The sequence below is a fragment of the Moschus berezovskii genome, chromosome 4, assembly GCF_049115385.1.
Source record: "Moschus berezovskii isolate FMDL1 chromosome 4, NW_MosBer_1.0, whole genome shotgun sequence".
Classification (NCBI taxonomy): Eukaryota; Metazoa; Chordata; class Mammalia; order Artiodactyla; family Moschidae; genus Moschus; species Moschus berezovskii.
Genome location: NC_142463.1, coordinates 26,487,025 through 26,506,291, shown reverse-complemented (window position 1 = coordinate 26,506,291; position 19,267 = coordinate 26,487,025). Strand labels below are relative to the sequence as shown.

The 19,267-nt window shown below is 40.1% G+C and overlaps 1 protein-coding gene across 6 annotated transcripts in view; it reads right to left on the bottom strand.

Annotated features, from left to right (window-relative positions):
* Nucleotides 1-19,267, bottom strand: part of OSBPL9 (oxysterol binding protein like 9) — a 170,106-nt gene that overhangs the window by 60,674 nt on the left and 90,165 nt on the right. For all 6 annotated transcript variants that reach the window (XM_055401919.2, XM_055401921.2, XM_055401923.2 and 3 more), the window contains one exon: nucleotides 18,474-18,550. In XM_055401919.2, coding sequence (XP_055257894.1) covers nucleotides 18,474-18,550 — 77 coding nt within the window. The remainder of the gene's footprint in view (nucleotides 1-18,473; nucleotides 18,551-19,267) is intronic.

The following is a 19,267-nucleotide window of genomic DNA, read 5'->3' as shown; positions in this document are numbered from 1 at the left end:
TACATGACTACTGCAAAAACCACAGCTTTGAATAGACGGACCTTTGTCGGCAAAGTAATGTCTCTGCTTTTTAATATGCTGTCTAGATTGGTCATAGCTTTTCTTCCAAGGAGTAAGTCTTTCAGTTTCATCGCTGCAATCGCCATCTGCAGTGATTCTGGAGCCCCCCAAATAAGTCTGTCACTGTTTCCATTGTTTCCCCATCTATTTGCCACGAAGTGATGGGACCGGATGCCATGATCTTCATTTTCTGAATATTATTTTAGCCAACTTTTTCACTCTGCTCTTTCATTTTCAACATAAGGCTCTTTAGTTCTTCTTCACTTTCTGCCATAAGGGTGTTGTCATCTGCATATCTGAAGTTATTGATATTTCTTCCAGCAATCTTTTAATTTTTTATTGAAGGATAATTGCTTTACAGAATTTTGCTGTTTTCTGTCAGAACTTCAACATGAATCAGCCATAGGCATACATATATCTCCTCTTGACATTCCCTTCCTTCTCCCTCCCCATCCCACCCCTCTAGGTTGATACAGAGCCCCTGTTTGAGTTTCCTGAGCCATAGAGCAAATTCCCATTGGCAATATATTTTAGATATAGTAATGTAAGTTTCCATGTTACTCTTTCCATAGGTCTCAGCCTCTCTTCCCCTCTCCACATGTCTGTAAGTCTATTGTCTATGAGTGTTTTTCCACTGTTGCCTTGTAAATAAATTCTTCAGTACCATTTTTCTAGATTCCATATATATGTATTAGAATGTGATATTTCTATTTCTCTTTCTGACTCATGCACTCTGTATAATAGGTTCTAGGTTGATCCACCTCATTAGAACTGACTCAAATGTGTTCCTTTTTATGACTGAGTAATATTCCATTGTGTATATACACCACAATTCTTTATGCATTCATCTGTCGAAGGATATCTAGGTTGCTTCCATGTTTTAGCTATTATAAATAACTCCCAGCAATCTTGATTCCAACTTATTACGCAAATAAGTTAAATAAGCAGGGTAATAATATTCAGCTTTGGCATACTCCTTTCCCGATTTGAAACCACTCTGTTGTTCCATGTCCAGTTCTAACTGTTGCTTCTTGACCTGCATACAGATTTCTCAGGAGGCAGGAAAGGTGGACTGAGTATTTCCATTTCTTTAAGAATGTTCCACTATTTTTTGTGATCCACACAGTCAAAGGCTTTGGCATAGTCAGTAAAGCAGATGTTTTTCTGGAACTCTCTTGCTTTTTCAATGATCCAAAAGATGTTGGCAATTTCATCTCTGTTTCCGCTGCCTTTTCTAAATCCAGTTTGAACATCTGGAAGTTCATGGTTCACGTACTGTTGAAGCCTGGCATGGAGAATTTTGAGCATTACTTTACTAGCATGTGAGATGAGTACAATTGTGCGGTAGTTTGAGCATTCTTTGGCATTGCCTTTCTTTGGGATTGGAACAAAAACTGACCTTTTCCAGGCCTGTGGCCACTGCTGAGTTTTCCAAATTTGCTGGCATATTGAGTGCAGCACTTTCATAGCATCATCGTTAAGGATTTGAAATAGTTCAGTTGGAATTCCATCCCCTCCACTAGCTTTGTTTGTAGTGATGCTTCCTAAGGCCCACTTGACTTCACATTATGGATGTCTGGCTCTAGGTGAGTGATCACACCATCGTGATTATCTTGGTCATGAAGATCTTTTTTGTACAGTTCTTCTGTGTATTCTTGCCATCTCTTCTTAATATCTTCTGCTTACGCCGCCTCCAGCGGCCCAGATGCGAGAGACGCTGGCTGGGGGCAACCGACCGCGCGCGCAGAAGCGTAGGCTGAGGCCAGGGGCGGCCGCCGAGAGGAGCTACCCCACGTCCAAGAGGCGGTGGCTGCGTGGATGCAGGAGGGCCGAGAGGAGCTACCCCACGTTCAAGGTCAGGAGGGGCGGCCTCGAGGAGATACCCCTTGTCCAAGGTAAGGGGCAGTGGCTGCGCTTTGTTGGAGCAGCTGTGAAGAGATATCCCACAATCAAGGTAAGAGAAACCCAAATAAGACGGTAGGTATTGCCAGGGGGCATCAGAGGGCAGACATACTGAAATCATAATTAGAGAAACCTAGTCGATCTAATCCCCGGAGAAGGCAATGGCAAGCCACTCCAGTACTCTTGCCTAGAAAATCCCATGGATGGAGGAGCCAGGTAGACTGCAGTCCGTGGGGTCGCTATGGGTTGGACACGACTGAGCGACTTCACTTTCACTTTTCACTTGCACACATTGGAGAAGGAAATGGCAACCCACTCCAGTGTTCTTGGCTGGAGAATCCCAGGGACGGGGGACCCTAGTGGGCTTCCGTCTATGGGGTCACACGGAGTCGGACACGACTGAAGTGACTTAACAGCAGCAGCAGCAGCAGTTGATCTGATCCCATGGACCACAGCCGAATGTGGTCTGCTGAAGAAGGGAATGGCAAACCACTTCAGTATGCTTGCCTTGAGAACCCCATGAACAGTATGAAAAGGCACAAGGACAGGATACTGAATGAGGAATTCCCCAGGTTGGTAGGTGCCCAGTATGCTACTGGAGATCAGTGGAGAAATAACTCCAGAAGGAATGACGGGACGGAGCCAAAGAAAAACCAATACTCAGTTGTGGATGTGACTGGTGATAGAAGCAAGGTCCGATACTGTAAAGAGCAATATTGCATAGGAACCTGGAATGTTAGGGCCATGAATCAAGGCAAATTGGAAGTGGTCAAGCAGGAGATGGCAAGAGTGAACGTAGACATTCTAGGAATCAGTGAACTAAAATGGACTGGAATGGGTGAATTTAACTCAGATGACCATTGTATCTACTACTGTGGGCAGGAATCCCTTAGAAGAAATGGAGTAGCCATCATAGTCAACAAAAGAGTCCGAAATGCAGTACTTGGATGCAATCTTAAAAACGACAGAATGATTTCTGTTCGTTTCCAAGGCAAACCATTCAATATTACAGTAATCCAAGCCTATGCCCCAACCAGTAATGCTGAAGAAGCTGAAGTTGAACGGTTCTATGAAGACCTTCAAGACCTTTTAGAACTAACACCCAAAAAAGATGTCCTTTTCATTATGGGGGACTGGAATGCAAAAGTAGGAAGTCAAGAAATACCTGGAGTAACAGGCAAATTTGGCCTTGGAGCACGGAATGAAGCACGGCAAAGGCTAATAGAGTTTTGCTAAGAGAATGCACTGGTCATAGCAAACACCCTCTTCCAACAACACAAGAGAAGACTCTACACATGGACATCACCAGATGGTCAACACCGAAGTCAGACTGATTATATTCTTTGCAGCCAAAGATGGAGAAGCTCTATACAATTAGCAAAAACAAGACCAGGAGCTGACTGTGGCTCAGATCATGAACTCCTTATTGCCAAATTCAGACTGAAATTGAAGAAAGTAGGGAAAACCACTAGACCATTCAGGTATGACCTAAATCAAATCCCTTATGATTATACAGTGGAAGTGAGAAATAGATTTAAGGGACTAGATCTGATAGAGTGCCTGATGAACTCTGGACGGAGGTTCGTGACATTGTACAGGAGACAGGGATCAAGACCATCCCCATGGAAAAGAAATGCAAAAAAGCAAAATGGCTGTGAAAAGAAGAGAAGCGAAAAGCAAAGGAGAAAAGAAAAGATATAAGCATTTGAATGCAGAGTTCCAAAGAATAGCAAGGAAAGAAAGCCTTTCTTAGTGATCAATGCAAAAAAATATAGGAAAACAACAGAATAGGAAAAACAAGAGATCTCTTTAAGAAAATTAGAGTTTCCAAGGGAACATTTTATGTGTCTCCTCGGACGATTCATTTCCAAGTGTTAGACAAGAGACCAGTTTCAGGCCCTGGAAGGGGTCCCCCTTCCTGCAACAGAAGGACAGTGTTTTTCTATATGAGCCTTTTAGTACCATTCAATTTTTAAATTATAGGAGAAAGGTGCTATTGCCCCTATTTTTATAGCTAAATTCTATAATGGCCACTGAACTTTTCTGAAAGTTCTGATTCCACTAAAACCATGTGAGTTGCCAAAATTGGTTAAAAGTACAGAGAGAGCTTCCTGCCACAAGATGGATAAAATGTCTTTGTATTGTGTGATTGCTCTTCACTTTAAATACTTTACATGAGAATTAGGACATTAACAAGTTGGAACTCCATGTTTTTCTCTAAAGAAAGGGTGTAAGAAAAACTATTGCTTTTATTTTATATACTTCTATTAATATATAAGCTAAAATATTTTTGAAAGCATGAAATTATGACATTATTATAGTTTTATAAAAATTCAGTTCTCATAATTTTTATTTTCTTCTTTATACCAGACTGAGCTCAGTAAAGACAAGGACAATATGTCATTTATTCACAATTACATCCTCCACAACTAGTACAGTGCACTGAACACATTAAGTGTCTGATAAATATTTATGAAATAAATAACTTTTCTGTATTCTCTGTATGTTCTGAATTGAACATGTATTATTTTTTTTTAATTTTTAAACTTTATTTCTATAAAAAGAAGGCAATAAAATATAAGTTTTAAAAGATTTCCATAAAACCACAATTAAAATAAATTTCTGGCACTTAAAGGAACAATCTTTAGCATCTATAAAACCGGACCATTTGTTTTTAGTTGTTTCCCAAGAGTTCAAGATAAGATGGGCCACCACTATTACAACAAAATTTATTATTAAAAAATGAATCCTTGAATTCTAAATTCCAATTTAGAAGCCAGAAATTCCTCTACCCCCAGTAACAGCAACAATGTTGGCAACATTCCTTAGAGGAATTTTCCTTTGTTGTAGGAGCCCCAAGTACCTGGCTACCTCTACATACCATTTTACCTGTGGAAAAAATGACACATCTATATTGCAATCATTTCCTTTGGGAAACAAAGGGCTTCAAGGGAGAAAAACAAAACACATGTATTTTTCTACATGACACAAAAATAAAATCTAATGAGGCCAAGGGAAATGATACAGTGATGGTTATTACGTTTATGTAGTCAGTATTATATACTCAGAAATTGAAATATATGTTCCGAAAGCTAATCTTCAGAAAAATAGCTTAACACTCAAGAAAAATACACAAGGGCTTCCCTGGTGGCTGGTGGTAAAGAATCCGCCTGCCAATGCAGGAGACATGGGTTTGATCCCTGGTCCAGGAGGATCCCAGAGGCCACAGAACTAAGCCCATGTGGCACAATTATTGAGCCTGTGCTCTACAGCCACAACTACTGAAGCCCATACACTCTAGAGCCGGTGCTCCATAATAAGAGAAGCCACCGCAATGAAAAGCCCGAATACCACAACTAGAAAGCAGCCCCCAATTGTTGCAGCTAGAGAAAAGTCTGTGCAGCAGTGAAGACCAGCACAAAGATAATAAATAAAAATTTTTAAAAATATTTTAAAAAAGAAAAATACTCAGGAGATTGCTACTAATCTTAACTACCCAACTAGACACAGCTATTATAGAAAAGAGGGTAGACTCAAGCTAACTAATACTAATAATTAGTTCACCTACTATCCTAAATTGCATCTTAAATACTGAATTTATGGTTATCTATAATAAAACTTTAGTATGTATGTAATTATGGTACCAAAGTATCTAGGTTTGAAAAAATGCTTCAGAATGGTTCCATTATTTTTCTGGCCTCAATAACGAATTGCAATCTGAATTCTATCACATCTCTTTTATGTATAATGATGTTTTACTTACAGATTCAATAGCATTTCTGGTGAGATTTCTACCAGCCCTCACTATTCCCCTCAGTCATATTCCTATAGATATCATGTCCTTTTTTTCTACGGGCATGACATCAAAGCCAATATATAGTGAATAAATAGGAAAGGGCAAAAATTAAAAGATTACAAGTCAGTAGCAATGAAATTCCAATTTGATAACCACCTAAGGTACAGTCTATAGTGGCCTACAGAAACTTACACAGACAAGGACAAGTATAGCCCAATTTCGTGACTCAAATTATAATCACAGAAACCATTCAGTATAAAATTTTTTAAAATATCAACTCATTTATAGCATAGAAGCCAAAAACTTAAAGATCTATGAAAAGTTAAAAGTGTTAAGTCGCTCAGTCATGTTCAACTCTTTGTCACCCCACGAACTGTAGCCCACCAGGTTCCTCTGTCCACTAAATTCTCCAAGCAAGAATACTGAAGTGGGTAACCATTCCCTTTTCCAGGAGATCTTCCTGACCCAGGGATCAAACCCAGGTCTCCTGCATCGCAGGGATTCTTTACCGCTGAGCCACCAGGAAACCTATAAAGGTCTACACTACTCAAACATCTACATTAGTGTATTCAAATTGGGGTCTAAGTCTCTATATCTCAATCTTTTGTGTTTTAGTTTCTGATAACCTATAAAAATTAGTATAATCACACACTGAATCAGCAGTAACAACATCAAATTCAAGTGCTAACAAGTTACTTCATTGCCCAAGTTGTTTATCATCAAGTTGGTACCAAAAACTATCACTTGCCATAGAAGAGCCTTCATCATGAAAATGACATATGTGTGAAGTCAAAGTCAAAGACCTCATGATACATGCTGTGCAAATGAAGGTTATCCGGTACTCAGAACACAGAAATGTGGAGAGATTACAGTTATCACATTCCACAAAATAGTGTTCAGTTCAGTCGCTCAGTCATGTTCGACTCTCCACGACCCCACGAATCACAGCACGCCAGGCCTCCCTGTCCATCACTAACTCCCGGAGTTCACTCAAACTCATGTCCACAGAGTTGGTGATGCCATCCAGCCATCTCATTCTCTGTCGTCCCCTTCTCCTCCCACCCCCAACCTTTCCTAGCATCAGAGTCTTTTCCAGTGAGTCAACTCGTCGCATGAGGTGGCCAAAGTATTGCAGTTTCAGTTTTAGCATCAGTCCTTCCAGTGAACACCCAGGATTGATCTCCTTTAGAATGGACTGCTTGGATCTCCTTGCAGTCCACGGGACTCTCAAGAGTCTTCTCCAACACCACAGTTCAAAAGCATCAATTCTTCGGCGACCAGCTTTCTTCACAGTCCAACTCTCGCATCCATACATGACCACGGGAAAAACCATAGCCTTGACTAGATGGACCTTTGTTGGCAAAGTAATGTCTCTGCTTTTTAATATACTGTCAAGGTTGGTCATAACTTTCCTTCCAAGGAGCAAGCGTCTTTTAATTTCATGGCTGCAATCAGCATCTGCAGTGATTTTGGAGCCCAAAAAGATAAAGTCTGACACTGTACATGGAACAACAGACTGGTTCCAAATAGGAAAAGGAGTACGTCAAGGCTGTATATTGTCACCTTGCTTATTTAACTTATATGCAGAGTACATCATGAGGAACGCTGGGCTGGAAGAAGCACAAGCTGGAATCAAGATTGCCGGGAGAAATATCAATAACCTCAGATATGTAGATGACACTACCCTTATGGCAGAAAGTGAAGAGGAAGCCTCTTGATGAAAGTGAAAGAGGAGAGTGAAAAGGTTGGCATGAAGCTCAACATTCAGAAAACAAAGATCATGGCATCTGGTCCCATCACTTCATGGGAAATAGATGGAAAAACAAAATAGTGTATGCATGTGAAATTGAAAAAGAATCTGTTCCTTATAGTACCATATTCATGTTCAAAGCAGTGAAACATTTTAAGCAAGGCAGTATCATTCAGCACATTAACTTAACGTTCAGTTCAGTTCAGTCGCTCAGTTGTGTCCGACTCTCCGCGACCCCATGAATCACAGCACACCAGGCCTCCTTGTCCATCACCAACTCCTGGAGATCACTCAAACTCATGTCCACAGAGTCGGTGATGCCATCCATTAATTTAGATTTTATTGCTTTGTGTTTTATTTGTATTTAACTTGCAATTTTCATTTAAATGTATGGTTAGTTCTGTAAGATTTTAAACTTAAGAAGTTGATATAAGATTTATGTTTGCCCACATTAAATAACACTGTGATATTTTACTTTAAACACTGGGGTTCAAGAGTTTTTTCTTGCAGAAGTTGTTTTTTTTTTTTTAATGGGTCCATTTACTCAAGTAAAACTGACTTATATAACTGTATGATATCGAGACCCATTGCTATAATTCATAATACATTATACAAATTAGGATAGATACTGCAAAACATACAGGATATGACATCCTAAATCTTATTCCATGATCAATCATTTGCTTAGGAATCTCTCAGCATTTAGTCTGTACTAAAGCTTACAATTTGAGCGAATGAACTGAACTGAAAGCTTACAAGGGTAAATAAAGAATTGAAATGTTTGCTTTCATTAATTAGTGTCATCAGCTATCTACTAAATGCCTCTTACAGGCTAAAAAGAGGGAATTAAGCAGCTCAGCAGCCCCTCCGGCCTCTCTCAGGGAGTGAGGTTGGCTGCAAATACATGAAAAGATACCACAACCTAAATACAAGTTTAGAGTAACTATTGGAAATTCAACGTAGGAGTGGAAAGGAGAGAGGCTTCAGCTGTCTTCTTCCATCCTCAGACTATCCTAATTGTAATTCACAATTACCCACAGAACAACAGGAACAATACTAAAAGAAAAGAACAAAGGAAAGATAGAAGGAAAGGGAGAAGGTACAAGGGATGCTCCAGATGCTGCTGCTGCTAAGTCACTTCAGTCGTGTCCGACTCTGTGTGACCCCATAGACGGCAGCCCACCAGGCTCCCCCGTCCCTGGGATTCTCCAGGCAAGAACACTGGAGTGGGTTGCCATTTCCTTCTCCAATGTGTGAAAGAGAAAAGTGAAAGTGAAGTCGCTCAGTTGTGTCTGACTTGTAGCAACCCCATGGACTGCAGCCTACCAGGCTCCTCTGTCCGTGGGATGTTCTAGGCAAGAGTACTGGAGTGGCTTGCCATTGCCTTCTCCTTTTCCTTAATCAGAATGGAAGGAAAAACAGAACAAATATTTATGAATACCTTCTATCTGAAAAGTATAATATGGTGGAAATACGATAATACCTTACAACAACTACTTTATTAAGGTTTTATATATACCTTTAAGGAGAAGGGAAAAGCTACTCACTCCAGTATTCTGGCCTGGAGAATGCCATGGATCGTACAGTCCATGGATCACAAGGAGTCTGACACAACTGAGACTTTTCGCTTTCACTTTCTAAAGATCAGGTAGTTTAAAAGAGGTTTAAAAGACAGAAGGCACAGAATGGAACCAGGAATGAATTCTGCGTAGAACATCAAGTACATTCAGGGACAGGTGGTAGAAATTTAGGGTGGGTTATAATCGAACAGACAGTGAAATCCCTTGAAAAGAATTTTCATTTCATTCTACAGGCAAATGCAAACCCTTCTCACAGTTATGGAGGCCTTAAGATCATTAATTACAGATGTTCGGTTCATAGGATGAAGAAAGGAAAAGATTCAGGAATATTAGGAGGGCACTAGAAACAGAGTTAGTAAGATGTAAGAAAAATGATAGTCAAAGTGAGCACACGAGTGTAAGTAATTTTATTAAAAAGAGACGGGGGAGGGGAGAAGAAAAGAAGTCCCCAGGCCTGGCAAGTTAGAAGTTACTACCTGAAAAAACCTCAACTTTCAAACCGAAATGGATCAGACTATAATGCGGATATTAAGAAACAGAAAAAAATGTATAAAGAGATGGATTTGAGAAGACAAGAGCTGATAAGACACTTTTAGCCTTGTCAAGGTTGAATTTCAGAAGGTATCTACCAGGCAAAATCCACGAGGAAAGAATTGAGGACTTAAGGGAGAAGCGAAACAGCAAAAGTGATATAAAGATGGGGGAAGGGAAGAAAGTCATCTACAGAAGTTTTAACTGAATTCATGGAAATAGTGGCGACTGCTGGAGGGTAAATAAGGTCATAGTCTAAAGGAAATATCATGTAGTCAAGATTATGGGGGTATTATTAACTTGAGGAAAGAGTGAGAATATTTTTGCTTTAAAATATGCAAAGCATAGAAAGAAAAAATAGGTGCAGTCACTTATAACTGTTGAAGAAGTAGTTGAGATCTTTTCGATAAAGAAGGGAATGGACTATAAAAGTAATTTAAAAAAGACTCACTGTGGGAATTTAACTGGCAATCAAAAAAGAAATCAATAAGAAGAAAAATATTTATAGAAATTTGATTAAAGTTAGACAAAATTTAAAGTGACAGATAAAGCCATCTCGATTTTGTGACCTCCAACTAGAAGCAGAGAAATATAACAGCTGGGGACACTGGGGAATAGAAATCAGAATGGCATTAGTTCAGTTCACTTCAGTCGCTCAGTCATGTTCAACTCTGCGACCCCATGTACTGCAGCATGACAGGCCTCCCTGCCCATCACCAACTCCTGGAGTTTACTCAAACTCATGTCCATCCAGTTGGTGATGCAATCCAACCATCTCATCCTCTATCGTCCCCTTCTCCTCACGCCTTCAATCTTTACAAGCATCAGGGTCTATTCAAATGAGTCAGTTCTTCGCATCAGGTGGCCAAAGTATTGGAGTTTCAGCTTCTGCATCAGTCCTTCCAATGATTATTCAGCACTGATTTCCTTTAGGATGGACTGGTTGGATCTCCTTGAAGTCCAGGGGATTCTCAAGAGTCTTCTCCAACACCACAGTTCAAAAGTATCAATTCTTCAGTGCTCAGTTTTCTTTACAGTCCAACTCTCAAATCCATACATGACTACTGGAAAAACCATAGCTTTGACTAGACAGACCCTTGTTGGCAAAGTAATGTCTCTGCTTTTTAATATGCTGTCTAGGATGGGCGTAACTTTTCTTCCAAGAAGCAAGTGTCTTTTAATTTTACGGCTGCAGTCACCATCTGCAGTGATTTTGGAGCCCCCCAAAATAAAATGTCACGGTTTCCATTTCCTCCCCCTCTATTTGCCATGAAGTGATGGGACCAGATGCCATGATCTTAGTTTTCTGAATACTGAGCTTTAAGTCAACTTTTTCACTCTCCTCTTTCACTTTCATTAAGAGGCTCTTTAGTTCTTCGCTTTTTTGCCATAAGGGTGGTGTCATCTGCATATCTGAGGTTATTGATATTTCTCCTGGCAACCTTGATTCCAGCTTATGCTTCTTCCAGCCCAGTGTTCCTCATGATGTACTCTGCATATAAGTTAAATAATCAGGGTGACAATATACAGCCTTGACGTACTCCTTTTCCTATCTGAAACCAGTCTGTTGTTCCATGTCCTGTTGCTTCCTGACCTGCATACAGAGTTCTCAGGAGGCAGGTCAGGTGGTCTGGTATTCCCATCTCTTTCAGAATTTTCCACAGTTTATTGTGATCCACACAGTTAAAGGCTTTGGCATAGTCAATAAAACAGAAATAGATGTTTTTCTGGAACTCTCTTGCTTTTTCGATGATCCAGCAGATGTTGGCACTTTGATCTCTGGTTCCTCTGCCTTTTCTAAAACCAGCTTGAACATCTGGAAGTTCACAGTTCACGTACTGTTGAAGCCTGGCTTGGAAAATTTTGAGGATTAGTTTGCTAGCGTGTAAGATGAGTGTAATTGTGCATTAGTTTGAACAGTCTTTGTTCCAATCCCAAAGAATGGCAATGCCAAAAACTGACCTTTTCCAGTCCTGTGGCCACTGCTGCATTTTCCAAATTTGCTGGCATATTGAGTGCAACACTTTGACAACATCATCTTTTAGGATTTGAAATAGCTCAGTTGCAATTCCATCACCTCCACTAGCTTTGTTTGTGGTGATGTTTCCTAAGGCCCACTTGACTTCGCATTCCAGGATGTCTGGCTCTAGGTGAATGATCACACCATCATGAATATGTGGGTCATGAAGATCTTTTTTGTACACTTCTTCCATGTATTCTTGTTACCTCTTCTTAATATCTTCTGCTTCTGTTAGGTCCATACCATTTCTGTTCTTTATTGTGCCCCTCTTTGCATGAAATGTTCCCTTGATATCTCTAATTTTCTTGAAGAGATCTCTAGTGTTTCCCATTCTATTGTTTTCCTCTATATCTTTGCATTGATAACTGAGGAAGCCTTTCTTATCTCTCCTTGCTATTCTTTGGAACTCTGCATTCAAATGGGTATGTCTTTCCTTTTCTCCTTTGCCTTTCGCTTCTCTTCTTTTCACAGCTATTTGTACAGTGCAAAAATATCCAGGGACAACAACTTTTAAGGGTGATACCAAAATCTATGTTTAAGAAACAGACCATCAGATCTACACTGTGGAGTGAGATAAGCAAAACTAGGAAGGTGTGAAATGGCCAGGAAAAATGGAGTAGAACTCAGACCAAAATGAGAGGAGAAAAGTCCAGAAGAAGTAAAGTGCTAGAAGAGGATGAAGTAAGAAAACTGTGGTCAGATAGAAAACACTTTTAAATACAGTATTTTGGAGATAGTGAAGCTTTTAGTAAAGGCCACAGCAGTATATTTTAATGACTAAATTAGAGATAAAGTTCACTGGAAAAGAAAGACATGTAAATACCTTCTACAACACCCATTTGGATGAGCACTTCATGAGTACCTACTCATGGAGGTGTAACAATGTTAGACATCTCAAAGAATGTGATACACAGCAATATAAAAGCAGTCTATACATCATGTGTTTATTCAGTAATTCCTTTGTCAATTCTTTCTTTAATTAACATTTATCAAGCACCATTTAGAATGCCAAGTACTGGGGGTAGGAATGGTAAAAGTAGTTGTAGCTTTAGTCCTACATTCTTTCCTTGTGGATTTTGACAGTTGGATGTCTCCCTGAAATTCAACCTCGGCAAGGCTAAAATTGGCTTATCAGCTCTTTCTCCTCAAACCCATGTCTTTATCTAGTTTTTCTGTTTATGTTAACGACAGCATTACAGTCTGAGCTGTTGAGGTTTGAAAGTTGAGTATTAGTAATCGTTTAAACTTTGTTGTTTTTTAGTAACTAAGTTGTGTCCAACTTTTTTATAACCCCATGGACTGTAGCCCACGAGGTTCCTCTGTCCATGGGATGTCCCAGGCAAGAATACTGAAGTAGACTGCCATTTCCTTCAGGGGATCTTCCTGATCCAGGGATCAAACCTGCATCTCTTACATAGGCTGGCAGATTCTTTACCACCGAGTCACGTGGGAAGTTTTTTTGTTTTTTTTTTTTTACCAAGTTCTTACTATAGCCAGGCATAATTTCAATAAATTTGCATTTAACTCATTTAATCATCAAAACAGCCCTGAAGAATAGGTACTTTACTATCCTCTTTTTATACATGAAGACACTGGAACTCAGAGTGATGTCAAGAGTAAGTGGTGGCACTGGGACATAAACCAAGTCATTATGGCTCCAGAGTCAAGTCTTTCACCATACTTCACCATCTCCGGAAAGAATCTCTTTACCTTTTTTGCCAGTCAAATTAACATTTAATTACATACCTCTAAATGTCCTATTTCCTGCATGTATTAACTTTAGAAAAAAATATATAAATAATTTATTATGTACATGTATTTTAAAATATCAAAGCTATCAGTATTTAAGACTTTCCAAAGTTATCCCTTTCATTTTGTTATTCCAAAAGACATGTAAGGTCTCTTCTTAGTAAAAGGTCATGTATTCCAAAATTGGATAAAAGTAGGTACCTTAAGGAGTCTGCATCCTATCTAATGAGGTGGAAATTATATATACTTAAAGGATAACAAGAAGAATATGATAAGAACTCAGTAAGCTCTGCAACAAGTATGGCATTCAAAGGAAAGAGATCACTGAGTTTGGAGGCTGAGAAAGGAGGGGTTGGTTAGGAGAGGCTCCACAGAAGAGGTCAGTTCTGAACTGGACTTTGAAGAAAAGAGGCAGAACACAAAGGCAGAGTGGAGGCAGATGGTATTACAGGTATCACATGTAGGAATGTAGAGATCAGAAATGAAAAGATGGGTTCAGAGGAAAGCAAGTAAGCAGCAGCACTTCAGTAGGTTTATAGAAATGTCTAGAAGAAAATAGATCACACAGAGACTTGAATATCACTCTAACAAACTGCGGAGGGAATATTATCTGCCACTTACAGTCCAATCTGATTCTTAAAATACTTACCTTCTTATTGGATCATAAATTTCGTAAAACGACACGAGTCAATTATACAACTGCCTAAATTGAAAACTCAGATGACCATTATATCTACTACTGTGGGCAGGAATACCTTAGAAGAAATGCAGTAGCCATCATAGTCAAAAAAAGAGTTCGAAATGCAGTACTTGGATGCAATCTCAAAAACGACAGAATGATCTCTGTTTGTTTCCAAGGCAAACCATTCAATATCACGGTGATCCAAGTCTATGCCCCGACCAGTAACGCTGAAGAAGCTGAACTTGAATGGGTCTATGAAGACCTATAAGACCTTTTAGAACTAACATCCAAAAAAGATGTCCTTTTCATTATAGGGGACTGGAATGCAAAAGTAGGAAGTCAAGAAACACCTGGAGTAACAGGCAAATTTGGCCTTGGAGCACGGAATGAAGCAGACCAAAGGCTAACAGAGTTGTGCCAAGAGAAAGCACTGGTCATAGCAAACACCCTCTTCCAACAACAGAAGAGAAGACTCTACACATGGACATCAACAGATGGTCAATACTGAATTCAGACTGATTATATTCTTTGCAGCCAAAGATGGAGAAACTCAATACAGTCAGCAAAAATAAGACCGGGAGCTGACTGTGGCTCAGATCATGAACTTCTTATTGCCAAATTCAAACTTAAATTGAAGAAAGGGGAAAACCACTAGACTATTCAGTTCAGTTCAGTCGCTCAGTTGTGTCTGACTCTTTGCGACCCCATGAATCACAGCACGCCAGGCCTCCCTGTCCATCACTAACTCCCGGAGTTCACTCAAACTCATGTCCATCAAGTCGGTGATGCCATCCAGCCATCTCATTCTCTGTCTTCCCCGTCTCCTCCCACCCCCAATCACTCCCAGCATCTGAGTCTTTTCTACTGAGTCAACTCGTCGCATGAGGTGGCCAAAGTATTGCAGTTTCAGCTTTAGCATCAGTCCTTCCAATGAACACCCAGGACTGATCTCCTTTAGAATGGACTGGTTGGATCTCCTTGCAGTCCAAGGGACTCTCAAGAAATCACTGCAGATGCTGATTGCAGCCATGAAATTAAAAGACGCTTACTCCTTTGAAGGAAAGTTATTACCAACCTAGATACCATATTAAAAAGCAGAGACATTACTTTGCCAACAAAGGTCCGTCTAGTCAAGGCTATGGTTTTTCCAGTGGTCATGTATGGATGTGAGAGTTGGACTGTGAAGAAAGCTGGTCGCCGAAGAATTGATGCTTTTGAACTGTGGTGTTGGAGAAGACTCTTGAGAGTCCCGTGGACTGCAAGGAGATCCAACCAGTCCATCCTAAAGGAGATCAGTCCTGGGTGTTCATTGGAAGGACTGATGTTGAAGCTGAAACTCCAATACTTTGGCCACCTCATGCGAAGAACTGACTCATTTGAAAAGACCCTGACGCTGGGAAAGATTGAGGGCAGGAGGAGAAGGGGACGACAGAGGATGAGATGGTTGGATGGCATCACTGACTCGATGGACATGAGTCTGTGTGGACTCTGGGTGTTGGTGATGGACAGGGAGGCCTCGCAAAGAGTCAAACACAACTGAGTGACTGAACTAAACTGAACTGAAATTGAAAAGAAATTTATGAAGGAATTAATAGAATTTCTTCATAGTACACCCAAGCCAGATGTGCTTATAAAGTTGCTTTTAAAAAGCACATCTCACTCACAGAGTAACTTTAGGTATTTCTGATTTAAACTCCATATTTATTTCTCGCAGTTTCTTAATAGTCATATCCTCACATATTATTTTAAATCATCTATTTGAACAACTTTCAAAATGATGGGGATTTTGCTGTCTTGTACAACCTGGGATGTCCTGGGAGGCCTGGCGTGCAGTGGTTCATGGGGTCGCTAAGAGTCGGACACGACTGAGCGACTGAACTGAACAAAGCCAATTCCTGGTATGTGCATGCATGCTTAAGTTGCTTCTGTCGTGTCTGACTCTTTGCAACCCCATCGACTGTAGCCCTTCATGCTCCTCTGTCCATGGGATTCTCTAGGCAAGAATACTGGAATGGATTGCCGTGCCCTCCTCTAGGGGATCTTCCCGACCCAGGGATCAAACCCATGTCTCTTATATCTCCTGCATTGGCAGGCGTGTTCTTTATCACTCGCACTACCTGGGTAGCCCCCATTCCTGATATAGGACAAATTAAGTAGACAAAGGATTACAAAACATCAGTTTTCTATGATTCAGTCCTGTAAATCCAAAAAATCAAAACAAAATCCTCTATATCTACCACAATATAAGCTCTTTTAATGGAGAACAAACACAGAAAACTATCTTTAGTATGGCAGATTAGACATTTGTTTTTTTGGTCACCTAGCATCTTTTTTCCCCCATTCTGACTCTGCCTGGGGACAGGGAGGACCACCTTCTCCCCTAATTGCTACATGATTCTGATGTAGCAGGTAAATCCTATTACCAAGAGGTGGAACATATGACTATGAAATTATGATTGGTTAGGACTGGGTAGTAAAGTCATGCTCAAAATTCTCCAAGCCAGGCTTCAGCAATATGTGAACTGTGAACTTCCAGATGTTCAAGCAGGTTTTAGAAAAGGCAGAGGAACCAAAGATTAAATTGCCAACATCCACTGGATCATGGAGAAAGCAAGAGAGTGCCAGAAAACCATCTATTTCTGCTTCATTGACTATGCCAAAGCCTTTGACTGTGTGGATCACAATAAACTGTGGAAAATTCTGAAAGAGATGGGAATCCCAGACCACCTGACCTGCCTATTGAGAAACCTGTATGCAGGTCAGGAAGCAACAGTCAGAACTGGACATCGAACAACAGACTGGTTCCAAATAGGAAAAGGAGTACGTCAAGGCTGTTGTCACCCTGATTATTTAACTTATATGCAGAGTACATCATGAGGAACGCTGGGCTGGAAGAAGCACAAGCTGGAATCAAGATTGCTGGGAGAAATATCAATAACCTCAGATATGCAGATGACACCACCCTTATGGCTGAAAGTGAAGAGTAACTCAAAAGCCTCTTGATGAAAGTGAAAGAGGAGAGTGAAAAGGTTGGTTTGAAGCTCAATATTCAGAAAACAAAGATCATGGCATCTGGTCCCATCACTTCATGGGAAATAGATGGGGAAACAGTGGAAACAGTGTCAGACTTTATTTTTTGGGGTTCCAAAATCACTGCAGATGCTGATTGCAGCCACGAAATTAAAAGACGCTTACTCCTTGGAAGGAAAGTTATGACCAACCTAGACAGTATATCAAAAAGCAGAGACATTACTTTGCCAACAAAGGTCCGTCTAGTCAAGGCTATGGTTTTTCCACTGGTCATGTATGGATGTGAGAGTTGGACTGTGAAGAAAGCTGATCGCTGAAGAATTGATGCTTTTGAACTGTGGTGCTGGAGAAGACTCTTGAGAGCCCCTTGGATTGCAAGGAGATCCAACCAGTCCATTCTAAAGGAGATCAATCCTGGGTGTTCATTGGAAGGACTGATGGTAAAGCTGAAACTCCAATACTTTGGCCACCTCATACGAAGAGTTAACTCACTGGAAAAGACTGATGCTGGGAAAGGTTGGGGGCGGGAGGAAAAGGGGACGACAGAGAATGAGATGGCTGGATGGCATCACCGACTCGATGGACATGAGTCGGAGTGAACACCAGGAGTTGGTGATGGACAGGGAGGCCTGGCGTGCTGTGATTCATGAGGTCGCAAAGAGTCAGACACGACTGAGCGACTGAACTGAACTGAGGACTGGGAAAGTGACTGAAGCTAAGGTATCAGCACTAATCCTCTTAATCCAGAAAGAACAACAGCCTCCTATGGACCTGGAATTCCACTGATGGGAGGCTGAAATTACTGCTTCCATTTTACTACACATAAGGAGAATCTATCTAAAAATGAAGTCAACCCAGAGACTGAGAAACAGAGGTGGGAATCTTGGTCCTCATGACATTATTTAAATACCTACTTCAAACCACACCCAAGTTAGATGTGTTTTATCCTTAAACCAAATGTGGATTTTTTCTTTCACTTTCATCCCTAAGAGTACTACCCACAAAGTAAATGCCAAATTCTACAAAAAGAAAAGTAGGTCAACTTCTCAGCACTTTATGCATTATTATATAATTTGGCTATACCAATAACCAACTATACATATTAAATTTAAAAAATGAGCCTGGCACATTTTAATTTTAACACAGCATTTCACTTTCAACATTGCCTTGTACTGTTTTGTTTCTAGACAAAAATCAGTATTTTAAGCAGAAGAAAATGACTATAACTTTATATATATTATAACACTGTAAAAGCAAAAATAAACAACTCAGAAATTAAAAGTTTCTATTACATCCTATTAGCTATTTAAAAAAAAACAGAAAACAAACAAAAAAACTACTGAACTATCCAGAAGCCATGTAAAGATTCTTACTTGAAGCTGAAGAGTATGTCGAAGAATAGTTTCTTCTAAGGCATGGATCCACTTCTCTCGCTCATCAGCATCACGAGCTGAAATAAAAATTTATAAAAAGCAAAAGCTTAATATCTACAATTTAGCTCCATAATTGGAAGCAAAAATTTTAAATCATGATGCTAAATAGAAAAGGTTTTTGGTTGTGCCATTTCCTTAACAGGTTTTATCTTTCTACTCTTTTCAAATATGCAACCTAATTGTAGCAATTTATAACAAAGAGGTGGCCAAAGTATTGGAGTTTCAGCTTTAGGAGGGATTGGGGGTGGGAGGAGATGGGGACGACAGAGAATGAGATGGCTGGATGGCATCACCGACTCGATGGACATGAGTGTGGGTGAACTCCGGGAGCTGGTGATGGACAGGGAGGCCTGGCATGCTGTGATTCATGGGGTCGCAGAGAGTCGGACACGACTGAGCGACTGAACTGGACTGAACTGAACTGATAACAAAGAGAATAAATATGTTCAACAATTGCAGGCTACCTTCCCACTGGTAATAATTATAAAAGTTAAAATAATTAAAAATAACTGTTTTGAAAGCATCCGAAAATAGCAAGATAGTAAAGAATGAACAAGCCAAAATCTAGGAAAAGACAAACATCCAGCCTGGTATTTAGGGCCACTGTCCTCCTGGAGGCATTGTACATTTCAAAAGAGGAGTTGTAGACTGAGCAACTTCTTAAAAGACTTGTTATTATGTATGAGCAGGGGACTCCATGTACTTTCTGCTCAATTTTTCTGGGAACCTAAAAC